The following is a 14,716-nucleotide window of genomic DNA, read 5'->3' as shown; positions in this document are numbered from 1 at the left end:
GGACATTGTTTCGTTCTGCTGTGCATGGGGTCGCTATGAGTTGGTTCCTACTTGATGGCACCTGACAACAACAACAACAACTGTTGAAAAATATTGTGTATACCATGAACTGCAAAAAGAACTGACAAATCTGTTTTGGAAGAACTAGAATGATCCTTAGAAGTGAGGATGGCGAGACTTTGTGTCACGTACTTTGAATGTTATCATAGGGACCAATCCCTGGAGAAGGACATTATGCTTGATAAAGTAGAGAGTCTGCAAAAAAGAGGAAAACTCTTAATGAGATGAACTGATGCAGTGGCTGCAAACATGGGTTCAAGCAATGGTTCTGAGGATGGCACAGACTGTGCAATGTTTCATTCTGTTGAACATAGGCTCAGGTTGCTATGGGTTTTTAATCAACTCAACAGCACTTAAGAATAACAGCAAAAACTTAGCACCACTGATATTAAATCGGCTCATGATGGTTTCATTGTTGAACCAATTTGTAATTTAATAATTTTAATAAGCAAATATTTAAGAAAAACTAAGCACAAAATTTACTAAAATATTAAGTTTATACTTTACTACTTTCTTATTTAAAAAAATTCACATTGTGTAATAAACTCTAGCAGATTATGGGAAATAATATAGAACTACGAGTATACTATAACCGTGTCTTTTTAGTTTAAGAAGTGTTTTTAAATTTTATAGTTCTGTATTTGCATACTAATTTTCTATTACTTAAAAATTATGTTTTGTCATGTTACTAAAAGTCCCACCATTTTCTTTATTTTTTTATGTGTTCAGTGATGATAGTTATGTTATTCTATCCCATAGTTCCATAAAGAGATAATTGAAAGAAAAAAAAAATAGATTATTTTTGTATAAATTTCAGTGTGTAAAAATGTTTCCAAGATATCATTTAACATGTTTCTTTACATAATAACTAAAAATAGAACATAATTTAAAATGTGAAAACCATTCTAATTTCTCAGTAATTCCAGCCTTAAATGTTGAAATTTTAAAATAACTTATTTTGAAATTATTCAGCTAGGCACCTGTCTAAAGAAGTTGATCTGTCCTCACTAAGAAAAGAAGAAAGAAAGAAAAAAAAAAAAAACCTTAGTCCCTCCAGTGAGTGTTTACAGCAGGCACCTCTCCTGGTGTGTGATTGTACGTTGATGGAGACAAATGTTCTGTTTGCCATTTGCTTCACATCTCACCTTATGTATAGATGTGAGCAGCATGGCACTGTGATTTATGGAGCTTTCAAGCAGATGTCACTGCAGTGGCAATTAATGTATGGTTCCTGCTGCTGTGTACAATAATTGCTCCTGGAAATTAGATATTATTCTTAATTTTCTTCCCCATTTGTCAGGTACAGGTTTGTTGTCATAGCCACCATCAAACAGCAAGTGACCTCGTACACTGCGCTATACTCAAGGGAATGAGGAAACACGAGGGAGCTTCACAAAAATTCGTGGAAAAATTCCATTGTCTTTCCATTCTATTTTGCCATGAACTTTTTGAAGCTCCCTCATACACTGATTCCAACCAGAGGTACAATATGTGTCATAGTACCCAAGAACCTTTACCAGAAGAAGATGAATCCTGCCACTTTGAACAACTACGACTTGATGAGTTAGCTTTTTAAAAAGCAGATGTGTGATAGCAAATTCACATTTTTGGAGGTGTTTAGTAGGCTTATAAGGAGCTCAGGTGGCATAGTGAGGTATGCACTGGGCTGTCAATCAATTGCAAGGTCAAAAGTGCAAATTCACCAGCTCTGAGAGAGGGAAAATGAGTCTTTCTGCTCCCATAGGGTTTACAGCCCCAGAAACCCAGTACAGGGTTCTTTCAGTCGGAAATGACTCCAAACACACAGCCACCACCACCACCAGCAGAACTTTGTTGGAGTCAAACAAGAAACTGGAAATCTTAGATGATTGTTTGTAATCATTGGAAAACTGTTTTTTAAATATTATATCAGAGTGGGATATGATCGTGCTACAAAGGTTTGTATTTTAAAGCTGAGAAAGTAATCTGAATTTTAACTCTTATTTTTCTCTTTAGAATAATCTCCGTAGAATTACCAGATGATGCAAGACAATTTGGAATTCAGTTCAGATGGTGGCAGCCGTATTATTCTTCCCAGGGAGAAGACGTCTGGGCTGTTGATGAGATTATCATGACCTCTGTGCTCTTCAATAGCATTAGTCTGGACTTCACCAATCTTGTGGAAGTCACTCAGTCTCTGGGATTCTACCTTGGAAATGTTCAGCCATACTGTGGCCATGATTGGACCCTTTGGTAAGAATTCCATGGTTATAGTTGTGGTTTTTGTGATGTTATAGTTTACATTAGTGAGTAGGACAGAAGGAGACTCTTCCAGCCTATTACCATTGACCTTTTGTTGACATTTACTAAGCATTTGTTGTTGTTGTTGTTGTTGTTAGGTGCTGCTGAGTCGTTCTGACTCATAGTGACTCTGTATTGGGTTTATAAGGAGTGGCTGGTAAGTTTGAGGTGGTTCAAACTGACCTCGAGGTCCAGTGTTTATCCTACAGCACCACACTAAGCATGAACTGTTTGAAAAGTCAGCATTATATCTACAAGTAAGAGGTCTTAGGAAGGAAGACTATGAACCACAAAATGCTGAGATATGTAAATAATACAAAAATTTCAATATGTTTATTAATCTCAAAATGTCATTTCTCAAAGTCTTATATATACATATTTCTGTATTCAAAAAGTGTCAGTAACTAATGGAAGTACCATACTGTCCCTGCTTGAAAATCCACAGTGATCATAATGAAACATGACTTGGCTCTCGTGACTATTTAAACACAGCTTCACATAAGTAGTTCTGTTTTCATACAGTTTTATGTAACTTCCAGTAAGTTTTTCAGCCCTAATTTGTTGATAGAGGAGCCATGGTGACACAGTGGTTATATGCTCAGGTGCTGACCTAAAGGCCAGTGGTTTCAAACCCACCAGCCACTCTGCAGGAGAAAGATGTAGCTGTCTACTTCCGTAAAGATTTAGTTTTACGTGAGTGGCCATCTAAGGTCTTTCCCTGTGTGGAGGAAAGAAGAGTGATAAAAATTGAAGATGCTTGGAATCAGTTAGTCCAAGAAACTAATGGAACACTTGAGTATCGGCCTCCAAGACCCTGAAACCAGAACTAGATGGTGCTTGGTTTTCACTATCCACTGTTCTCAAAGGGAGCATATTAGGTCCTGGATGTAGGGAGAGAAAATGTGGACCAAAACTCAGAATTATAAAAGACCAGGCTTACTGGTCAGAAAGAGACTGGAGAAACCCTACACTATGGCTCTCAGTCATCCTTCAGGTCTGGAAAGGAACTTAGCCTCGTGAGCCAATTTTCAGCCAAGTGGTAGATTGTATATAGGGGGGACAACAACCACTAGTAAGCTACTCTCACCATGGAATGGTCAACCATGCAAGATCAAAAGGACAATATTTACTTAAGGACAAAGTTCAGAAGGGTTGGGAAGGAGGGTGGAATGGCAATAAAAACCACAAGGAGGAAGCAGGAGAACTGATGCTCCATGGAGGGGACTGCAATCATTGAAGTGAAATGAAGTGCATGATTTGTTGAGTGTAAAACTTATGGTCTGCTCTGCAAACCTTCCCTTAGTTCACAATAAAAGTAACGTAAAAATATTTCCAACTTTGGAAATCCTAAAATACTGTGGGGCAGTTCTACTCTGTTCTATAGGTCAATATGATTTGGAATTGACTTGATAAACTTTTTTTTACTGAATATTAACTAAGATCTCTTTGTTAATCTCTTTTAGCAAGCAATGCTTAGTGTTAGTTGTAGACTATTCTAGTGAAGATTATTGTTAAAGTAAGATTTTTTTCTCCTGTAATCATGTGTACATTTATTTATACAATTGTTGTTGTTGTTGTTGTTGAGTGCTGTCGAGTAGTGTTCCGACCCGTAGCATCCCTGTATAGGGTTTCTGAGGAACCGCTGGTGAGCTTGAACTATGAACCTTGCAGTTCAAACCAACTTTGTAGTCCCGCATTAACCCCTAGCACCCATGATTAGCACTTCAATGACATCAGTAGGATGATATAATAGTGAGTAACTGGGGGAAGGAAGATTTAGATAGGGAACTCCTAAGAAGCTTCACAGAGGATGAGGCTGTACTTGGTCAGATCCTAGAAAAACAAGGAAGATTGATCAACATGATGATGATCTATAAGGAAGAGCAGTTCAAATCCAGAAAACTTTGGGGTATGAAGACTCCAAAGCAAGAGTGGCCAAGGTGTGTTCAAAGACTAGGGAAGGCCAATTATGCTAGAGTTCAAAGAGTGAGGGAGCAAATGGCAGGAATGTAAACCAAAGGTTATGTAGGGACCAGATCACACCAAGTCTTCAAGGCCCAGAGATCCTGGAGTAAAAATCAGGTCTGTCTGATTCTAAAGCCCACAACCTTGGAAGCAGACCACTGTGCAGACTGCCCTTCTTAAAAATGTACCTGTCAGACTTGAAACATGATTTCTAAGAGATTTTTACTTTCTATTGAGTCATGGTCAGACCAATTTAATTTCTCCAGATGAATCTCTCCAAAAGCTATTCACTGCAATTGTCTCCAGAGAGCATATCATAAATGACCCATCAGTGACCTTATCATAATTAGAGGTAAATTTTACACACCATTGCCCAGAAAATTACCTTTGATGGGAATTGTGCATATATAGTTACATCCCACACACAGCAGGGTCAAATTCTAGCATCAAAATGACAGCTAATGGAATGGAAGTACAGCTGGTCACTTTTGCTGTGGATACTGTCATGTCAAATGAGATAGAAAAAAATTTCTATATGACAAAGTAGGAGATGTAATATTCTGTGTTTTCTACCTGATACCTTCCGATGCTTCTTTTTAGTGATAATAGTTCTTACTTCTGAAACATTTAAAAAAAAAAAAAGAGGTTAAAATAAGATAAGCAGATATAAAGATTTAAACCAAGAGAATATCTTAGAGTTCCCTACTTTCCGAAAATTTAAGTTGACCTGAGCTAATAGTAATACAGATTGGTCATTTATCATAAACTATATCCTCCAAGCCTCTGTAGTATTTTTTTCCAGCTCTTTTAATACAACAAAGAGCCATTTCTTGAATGCAAGTCCTGTATTATGTCTATTTTCATAAATAGTTAACATCTGCTCAAATAAACTCAAAAGTTGCTGAGCATTTTAATTTAACACTTGGGTTGAATACATGATAACACCAGTTTAATTTCTGTGCTTTGATCAAAACCCTAAGAACAATATCCTTTCACACAAGTCTGATGAATATTCTTAAGCCACCACTGCTTTAATTGGTAGAGATACATTTACTTTGTGAAAGTACAATCACAGTAATTATGGAAAACCATAAGAAAATATCAATAATGGTACAATCCCCATGGGCACCTTGAGCAGCACCATAGGAGTTTTATTAACTACCACATGTGAGCAATCAGATTTGACTTTCTGATCTTCCCTGAAATGAAAAGGAGTTGTCTTGGTCGTGAAACAACAGAGAGTTTACTCTGGCGGTGATAATGAGACTAGAGAAACACATTAGCTACCTTAATAAGGACATGAAAAATGCTCACTGCTCATTAAAATGAAACAACATGGAAGATCTCAAACTGTTCCCATTTTCTTAGCCAGTGAGTCAGAATAAAGCCCCCTTTAATGACCCTGTTTTCTCTCTGTTGCTGTTGAGGAATATGTTGCCCAAGATTCACTGAGAACTCATTTTATCAATAGTTTCCACAGGCACTTGTTACAATATTGACATTCAAGTGATGATATTGAACTATTTATCATAATAGTTTTCTAGTCCTAAAACAAGTTGGTTATTACTGTTTTGTTTAGTTTTCATGTAAAACCTTTGGAACACATTATCTTAAATAAAAACTCATTATGCATATTTAAATACATGAACTCTGCCCTTCAATGACCTTGTGTCTCTCCAAGAAATTTTGAAATGTATACTTGTTCTGTCCAAATGGCGGCATTAAATTAATTATTGTTGGCTTTTCCCAGCAGTGAGTTCATTTGGTTTTCATTTTCTAACTCATGACTTTCCATGAGCATGGATTGTTGTTACTCAGAGTGTTCTCCAGGGAAAACTTGGACAATTGCTTTTTCATTAAAACGACTACAGTCAATATGCTATAAATCACTTTACAGCATGTCATCTTGAGGCACTTTTTTCAGTGGAGAAATGAATTGCTTTTAATTATTGTAGTATTTAATTTCCTCCATGCATAGTATCTGAAATCAGAACCTACGGCTGATTTAGGTTTTTAAAATAATCTCTCGTACATCTTAAACTCTTGCATATATATTTTAAAAGACCATTACTAAGAGGATAAGTTTAAGTGAGGTATAGAAACGAGTGCATCTAATTTACTAGAGATAATATCAAGGGGCATTTGTATTTCTCTGTCCTATCTAATAAACTAGATACAACAGGTAGGTAGGACATTGTTGTCAAATTGTATCATTTTGGTTTGGGTTTTTAAATGCATACAACAGTGAGGGGACGATTGTCATAACACATTAGAATTGGCAATTATTTTTAATAGTTATGGTGTGGTAGGAAAAAGACAAGCTTTGAAGTCATAGACCTGAGTTCTAATTCAGGGTTTGCCACTTACTTGGTGGTGGTGGTGTGCCACCGAGCCGTTTCCTGCTCACAGCAATCTTGTATGGGGTTTCCGAAGATGAGAGCAGGAAGACTTGTCTTTTTCCACAGATCAAGTAGTGGGTTTGAACTACTGACCTTGTTTTTAGTAACTCCACTTGTAATCCACTATACTACCAGGGCTTCTTGCTACTTACTTAGAACTTGAAAAATCAAAGCATAAGCTTTTAACTAATGAGGTATTTTGAGGAGTATATTTCAAGAAGTTTGCCTCAAAGCAACTATATAAAAGTGGGAATTCACTGAGCTTTAATTCTATGTAATGTACAAGAGACAAAACTGACCTCTAGCTTCACCCAGGACTTTGGCTATCTCACCTTGCTTTGTCTCTGATCCATGACCTCGTCCCATCTACAACTCTTACTCTAATCCCATACATTACCCTATATCTCCACCAGTCATCTATCATTCTGTGATGACTTGTGTGTTGCTGAGATGCTAGAAGCTATGCCACAGGATTACCCATGGTTGAGAGGTTCCAGCGAAGCGTCCAGAGTAAGACACACTGGGGAAAAAGGAGAGGCATAATACTTCTAAATGTATTTAGCTCCTGAGAAAACCTTATGCATAGTAGCAGAATATTGTTAGATACAGTGCTGAAAGATGAAAGTATTATGAATAGCACCAAAGTATTGTCAGATTTAGAGCCAGAAGAAGAGCCCCTCAGGTTGGAAGACACTCAAAATAGGACTGGGGAAGAGCTGCCACCTCAAAGTAGAGTTGACTAGGATGACATGAATGGAGTAAAGTTTTGGTACCTTCATTTGTTGCTTGGGCACCACTCAAAATGAATATAAACAAGAGCAAACATCCATAAATAATGGATGTAATGTACAAAATATGAATATAGGAAAATTGGAAATTGTCAAAACTGAAATGGAATGCATAAATATCAATATCCTAGGCATTATTGAGCTGAAAATGACTGGTATTGGCCATTCTGAATCTGACAAACATATTATTTACTATGCTGGCAACAACAAATTTAAAAGGAATGGTGTATTTATTCATCATCAAAAAACGTCTCAAGATCAATCTTGAAGTACAACGCTGTTTGTGATAGGGTAATATCTATATGCCTACAAGGAAAACCAATTAATATCACTATTCAAATTTATGCAGCAACCACTAAAGCCAGTGATGATGGAATTGAAGAATTCTACCAATTTCTTCAGTATGAAATTGATCAAACATACAATCAGGATGTATCAGTAATTACTGGTGATTAGATTGCCATGGTTGGAAACAAAGAGGAAGAATCAGTTGGGAAATACAGCCTATTGATAGAAATTATGCTGGAGATCAAATGATAGAATTTTGCAAGACCAATGACTTCTTCGGTACAAACACCTTCTTTGAACAACACCAAAGGACTTCACCAGATGAAATACACAGGAATCAAATTGACTATACTGTGGAAAGAAATGGTGGAAAAGCTCATTATTGTCTTCCAAAACAAGGCCAGGGACTGACTCTGAAACACACCATCAATTGTTGATAAGCAAGGTCAGGCTGAAGCTGAAGACAAATCCACGAAAGCCAAAATATGACCTTGAACATATCCCACGTGAATTTAGAGACCATCTCAAAAACAGATTTGAAGCATTAGACACTAATGACCAAAGACCAAGAGAGCTGTGTGATGGCATTGCAAACAACATATGGAGAAAACGCAAAATGTTATTAAAAAGGAGAGAAAGAAAAGACAGTGAATGTCAGAAGAGACTTGAAACTTGCTCGCCAGCTTAGAGATGCTAACATGAATGGAATAAATGAGAAAGTAAAGAACTAACCAGAACTTTTCAAAGGGCAGCTCAAAAAGGCAAAGTCAAGTATAATAATGATATGTGTAAAGACCTGGAGTTAGAAAACCAAAGGAAAGGCCTACTCAGCATTTCTCAGGCTGAAAGAACTATAGAAAATATTCATCCTCAACTGACAATACTGAAGGATTCCATGGGCAAAACATTGAATGATGTAGAAATCATCTAAAGAAGATGAAAGATATGCAAAGTTACTGTACCAAAAAGGAATACTTGCACATTGGTGTACTGGTGAGTGAAAGAGGGGCAAAGGCAGCAATAAAGAAATGGGCTGAGTTCAATCACGTTGACTCCCATTGACCTGGAGATGAGAGCGAGAAGAGGAAGGGCTGGTTGGTCCAAAGTGTGGTGAGACTTGGGAACACCTGAGCCCATGGACAAGGACATAGCCACAGAGGGCTAGAGCTGAGAGTGAAGCTTCCAGCTAATATGGAGTAAAAGGAGATGCAGAAGAACACCCAAAGTTGCAGATAGTACCCACTTGACTTATTGCTATAGTTTGATGAACCTGACCTATATTCATGGAGGTGGTAACTCTAAATACCAACAGAGTGGGAAGGAGTCTTCACATGAAGTATCAATGCTATCCCCTCTGTACACAGGTCAGATAGGGATGGGCAACTTAGACATTGGCTACCTAAAATGAAGAGCGATAAAGGCATGAAGTGACTGGCTTACAAGGTTTCAAGGGGGAGTTTAGTTTAATAGTGTGGGGTGGAGGAAAAAAGTCACCACTAAATAGATTTCATCTTGTCTAGATGAGTTTGTTTAAAAGTGATGGGATAAGATTCTTATGATTCACTAGTGACAACTGTCACAATGGTAAAGGTAGAAGTTTTGTAACAAAAACAGGGGAGTAGTTAATCTTACAGTCCAGAAACAGAGGACCCTAGGATCATCATGGGAGAGGAGCATAAGCAGAATGTGAGACCTTAGCCAGAGAAGCAGCAATACCAGGGATGGAGGCATAGATGGGGACATGGAGAGAGGGAACAGCTGAGGACTCTGGATTCATGGGAAGAGAGGAACTAAGAGCTGGTGGCCAGGAGGCAGGATTTCAGAATGTGCATTTATGTGGTATAAATTATTATATATGCTTGAGTGTTTAAAAAAAAAAAAAAAGCTAAAGTGGATAGAGAGAAATACTCTTCACTGATGGTACATGGAGGGGATTATAATAATTGTAATGAAACAAGGTATATGATTTGATGATTTGTTGAATGTAAAACTGATTATCTGCCCTATAAACTTATACTCAATCCACAATAAAAACCTTAAAATAAAATTTAAAAAGCAATGGTTGATGTTCAGCCATATCAAGAGATAGCATATGATCAAAAACCAATGAAATTCAAGAATCACAAGCTGACTGAAGGCATTGGAGTTAAAAAAAAAAAATGGCTCCAGGAATTGATGGGGTACAAACAGAATTTTTTAACAAACTGATGCAACATGGAGGCAGTCAGTAATCTATGCCAAGAAATTTGGAAGACAGCTACCTGGACAACCAGTTGGAAGAGATCCGTATTTGTGCATGTTCCAAAGAAAGGCGACCCAATGGAATACAGAAATCATCAACAATATCATTGATATAACATATAAGTAAAATTTTGATGAAGGTAATTTAAAAATGGCTGCAAGAGTACCTAGAGAACTGTCAGAAATTCAAGCCAGATTCATAAGAGGATGTGGAATGAGGGATATCATTGCTGCATCAGATGGTTCTTGACTGAAAGCAAAGAATGCCAGAAAGATGTTTTTTTGTGCTTTATTGACTATGCAAAGACTATTGACTGTGTGGTTCATGACAAGCTCTGGACAACACTGCGGGGAATGTGCTTAGTTATGCTCATGAGGAACCTGTATATAGACCAAGAGGCAGTGATTCAAACAGAACAAGGGGAAATTGAATGGCTTCAATCAGGAAAGGTGTTTGCCACAGTTGTACTCTCTCACCTGGTTTATTCAATGTATATGCTAAGCAAATAATCAGAGAAACTGGCTTATATGAAGAAGAAAAGTGATATTAGGATTGGAGGAAGACTCATTAACAATTTGTAATATGCAGATGATACTACCTTGCTTGCTGAGAACAAATAGGACTTGAGATACTTACTGATGAAGATCAAAGACTACAACCTTCAGTACAGATTGCATTTCAGTGTCAAGAAAACAAAAATCCTCACCATGGACCAATAAATAACATCATAATAAATGGATAAAAGATTGAAGTTGTCAAAGACTTCACTTTGCTTGGATCCACAGTCAACACTCATGAAAGCAGCAGTCCATGAAATCAAATGATGTATTGCATTAGGCAAATCTGCTGCAAAAGACTTCTTTAAAGTGTTCAAAAGCAAAGACACAAGTTTGAGGACGCAGGTACACATGACCCAAGCCATGATATTTTAAGTTGCCTAATATGCATGTGAAAGTTGGACAATGAATAAGGAAGGCCATAGAAGAATTTATATGAGTTATGTTGTTAGAGAAGAATATTGAAAGAACCATGGAATTGTCAGAAGAAGTAACAAATTCATGTTGGAAGAAGTACAGTCAGAATGCTCTTTAGAAGCTAAGATGGCAAGACTTCATCTCTCAAACTTTGGACATGTTATCAGGAGGGACTAGTCCCTGAAGGAAGGGCATTATACTTGGTAAAGTGGAGGGTCAAAGTAAAAGAGGAAGACCCTTAACTAGATGGATTGGAACAGCGACTGCAGCAATGGGCTCAAGCGTAACAACAATTGTGAGGCTGGCACTGGACATTATAGTGTTTTGTTTTTTTAATTGATCAGCCAATAAACATTTTTTCCCTCAAGTTATACAGAAGAGCATATCTAAAACATACAGACCAAAATAGAAACATTAAGATTTTTCTTATTTAATTTTTCTGGAAAATAAAATTAAAGGATTGTGAAATAATGTAAATGTAATTTACAAATTTTCTTGAAAATAAAATTAAAGGATTGTGAAATAATGTAAAGGCACATGTATTCTTGTCAGTTCTTGTTGTTAGCTGCCGTCGAGTCAGTACCAACTCATAGTGACCCTATGCACAACAGAATGAAACACTGCCCAATCCTAGGCCAACCTCACACTTGAGTCCATTGATGCTGCTACTTTGCCAATCCATATTCTTGTCAGTAGTTCCTTCCAAAATACCTCTCTGTCCAGGTTTAATATAGTCCATCACCCCTGAATATGTTATGATGGAAAAAATTTTATGAGTCATTATTAGGTCTCCAGGAAACCCTCTATGTAAAGGAACCTACAAGCTTGTGTATCCCATAACATAAATAAATAGCAATTTGAAACTACCAGCCATTCTACAGAAGAAAGATGAGGCTTTCTGCTCCTGTAAAGATTTACAGTCTCAGACACTGTATATACGTGGTCGCAATGAGTCGGAACCAACTTCCCAGCACATAACTACCACTACCACCACCAAAGTAAAATATAAGAAAATAAGAAAAGCTTAAATTTTCACTTAACTTTTCATGGTACCTTTTTAAAGAAAAGCAGACTGAATTAGAAGAAAATTTAGAGATAGATGAGACTTGTAGAAATGTTGAAAGGATCTCCCAGATACTTTATGTTGTTAAGTGTTGCCAAGTCAATTCGGACTCATAGCATCCACATATGGGGCATCCAAGACCGTAAATGTTTGAGGGACCAGAAAACATCTTTCTCCCATGGAGTGCTCAAACCGCTGATCTTGTGGTTTGCGGTTTAGGGCTTATCCTTTGGAGCCACTGTGCACCCATGAAACTTTCATAGACACTGAAAAATAGAAAATGCTGTTTCTTTTTTACATATAATTTTAAGCTTTCGTTTCTTTTTTTTTTTTTTTTTTAAACACAAATCACTAGCACTAGTCATGCTTTTTGTTGTTGTTGTTGTTAAGTGCCTTCGAGTTGGTTCTGACTCATAGCAAACCTGTATAAGGTTTCCAAGGAACGGCTGTTGAGCTTGAACTGCACACCTTGTGGTTCAAACCAACCTTGCAGTCCAGCACATTAACACACAGCACCATAGGAAGAGAAGCTTCCTAAAGTAAGTAGTGAAAATAGCAAGAAAGCAGAACAAATGTACAAGAAGTGAAATTAGCTGTGAATGACAAAAGCCATGTGAAGCCAGGGGGTGACTTTGTGTAGTATGTGGTAAGGTGAGGGGGAGTTATTTGAAGCCTCAGGTGGTACAGTTAGCTCTGGAGATGTAGAGGTTAGGTTATAAAGTCAAGGGAACAGCTGCTGGGTAGATGGTCCTGGTCAGAGGGAATGGACCAATAGGTGAATTCAAACATATATATTTATATCTCATGGGCTATCTGGAACTGGACAAAGAGAAATCATTTGTTTGTTTTATGAGACGCAATAATTGTGGGGAAATGATGAGGCTTTCTGCTCCCACAAAGATTAAAAAGAAGAAAAATCCTCAGAAGCCCTATGCAGGATCCCTATGACTCAGAATTGATTCATTGTTACTTAATGACAACAACAATAGTTGTTGCCCAGTTGCCCAGGGGAAATTTCCAGGCTAAAAAGAAGTCTATTATTTTATAATAAATGCATTTTATTTGCATTAAGAAAATAGTACTGTGACTCTATTAACAATTTAAGAAATCTAATAAACTAATGTTGTATAATAATCATAATTGATATTTAACAGAAGTGAATGACGTATGAAATGTGCTTTGAGATAAGCAGAAATTAAGGTACTTCTAGGTCAGAAGGACCATTGGAAATCAGCAAGGATGTGTAGTAATGAATGACATGGAAAGAATTGCAAGTGGACCCAGAGAGATACTGCACTCGTGCCTCACAGACCTGAGACATGTAGGCCTATGGGCAGTGCTAGATGCATTCATCAAGCATTGAGCCAAAATACTGTTAATTAAATCGTCTTCTCATTCTGTTGCCTTTTGGTTTTTTTGTTTGTTTTCATTAGAAATATGGGTCTGAAAGGGTTTCAAAGCATCAAGAGTCTTTAGAGGCAGCAGATTCATGTTTCTTTTGAACTGGCCTTCTGCAACTATTGAGAGAAGTAGTGTGATAGTAAGTAAAAAAGTATCATTGGTAAAGAAAATACCAAGTTAGTGCCTGCTGAAATTTTAAACGATCCTGATTGCATAGGTTACAATAGAGAAAACTGTGATAACTCCTTTATAAAATGAATCTACGTGTGGACTAAAATAGTAGCCAGTTTATGAGTTGGAACAGACTCAAGGCATGCAACAGCAACAAATTTCTTTATAATGTTTTTTATTAAAAATGAACTAATAACTTATTTTTTTAAAAAGTTGACAGTTCAACTATTTTATTCTCAGTCCTAGAATATTCTAGAGATATTTTTCGTGAACATATAAAAAAAGAGCATTAATCACTTAAAATAGTGCTACTGGAAGAAATCAGGCTGGGTAAGATGGCTCCCAAGAGCCACCTCAACTACCTTTAACAGTAAATGATCATTCTAGGAAGATTAGCAGATAGAGAAGGCAAATATGTTGAGTGGCAAAATGAAGAGACACTATTATTCTCAACAGCTGTGAAATGATGATTCTCAGTACCTTTATAAAATTGCTATTATAACTGAATATACCCCAAATAAATTTATCAAATACCTTCTAAATCAGAGCCTATTTAGTAGGCTTTTTCATTGTAAAGTTCTCATCACACTTTTCATCACATGAAGTTTTTTATTCACTGATAGAGTAAATTATTCAACTGGAGTCCGGGTAAGGCACTGTGGGTTAATGCACTGGACTGCAATATTGGTTTGAACTGCAAAGTCGGCACTTCAAGCTCACCAACCACTCCTCGGAAACCCTATACAGTTTTGCTATGAGTTGCAACTGACTCGAGGGCACTTAACAACATTCATTGATAGCATGTAAGGTACTGTTTCTGGACACTGAAGGTATTATTAGTCAGTACTGGAGATAAAGATACAAAAACCCTTCACTTGTGGTATTTGCTACATTCCAGAGGGCAGAAGACAGTAAAAAGGGAACAAGCCCAAAATATTTCAGAGAGCGTTAAGCACTGTGAAGAAAATAAGGCAGAGTAAGAGAATGGTCCAGGTACAGATTCCTCATGAGCACAACTAAGTGTTCTGGAATACTCATTCTTCGCAATGTTGTCCATAACTTGTCATGAACCACACAGCTGAAAG

At 37.1% G+C, this 14,716-nt stretch overlaps 1 protein-coding gene across 2 annotated transcripts in view; it reads left to right on the top strand.

Annotated features, from left to right (window-relative positions):
* Window positions 1-14,716, top strand: part of RELN (reelin) — a 646,525-nt gene that overhangs the window by 468,096 nt on the left and 163,713 nt on the right. For both annotated transcript variants that reach the window (XM_006834371.1, XM_006834372.1), the window contains exon 20: window positions 2,056-2,292. In XM_006834371.1, the coding sequence (XP_006834434.1) occupies window positions 2,056-2,292 (237 nt within the window). The remainder of the gene's footprint in view (window positions 1-2,055; window positions 2,293-14,716) is intronic.

The sequence above is a fragment of the Chrysochloris asiatica genome, unplaced genomic scaffold, assembly GCF_000296735.1.
Source record: "Chrysochloris asiatica unplaced genomic scaffold, ChrAsi1.0 scaffold00010, whole genome shotgun sequence".
Lineage (NCBI taxonomy): Eukaryota > Metazoa > Chordata > Mammalia > Afrosoricida > Chrysochloridae > Chrysochloris > Chrysochloris asiatica.
This window is presented reverse-complemented; position numbering and strand designations above follow the sequence as displayed.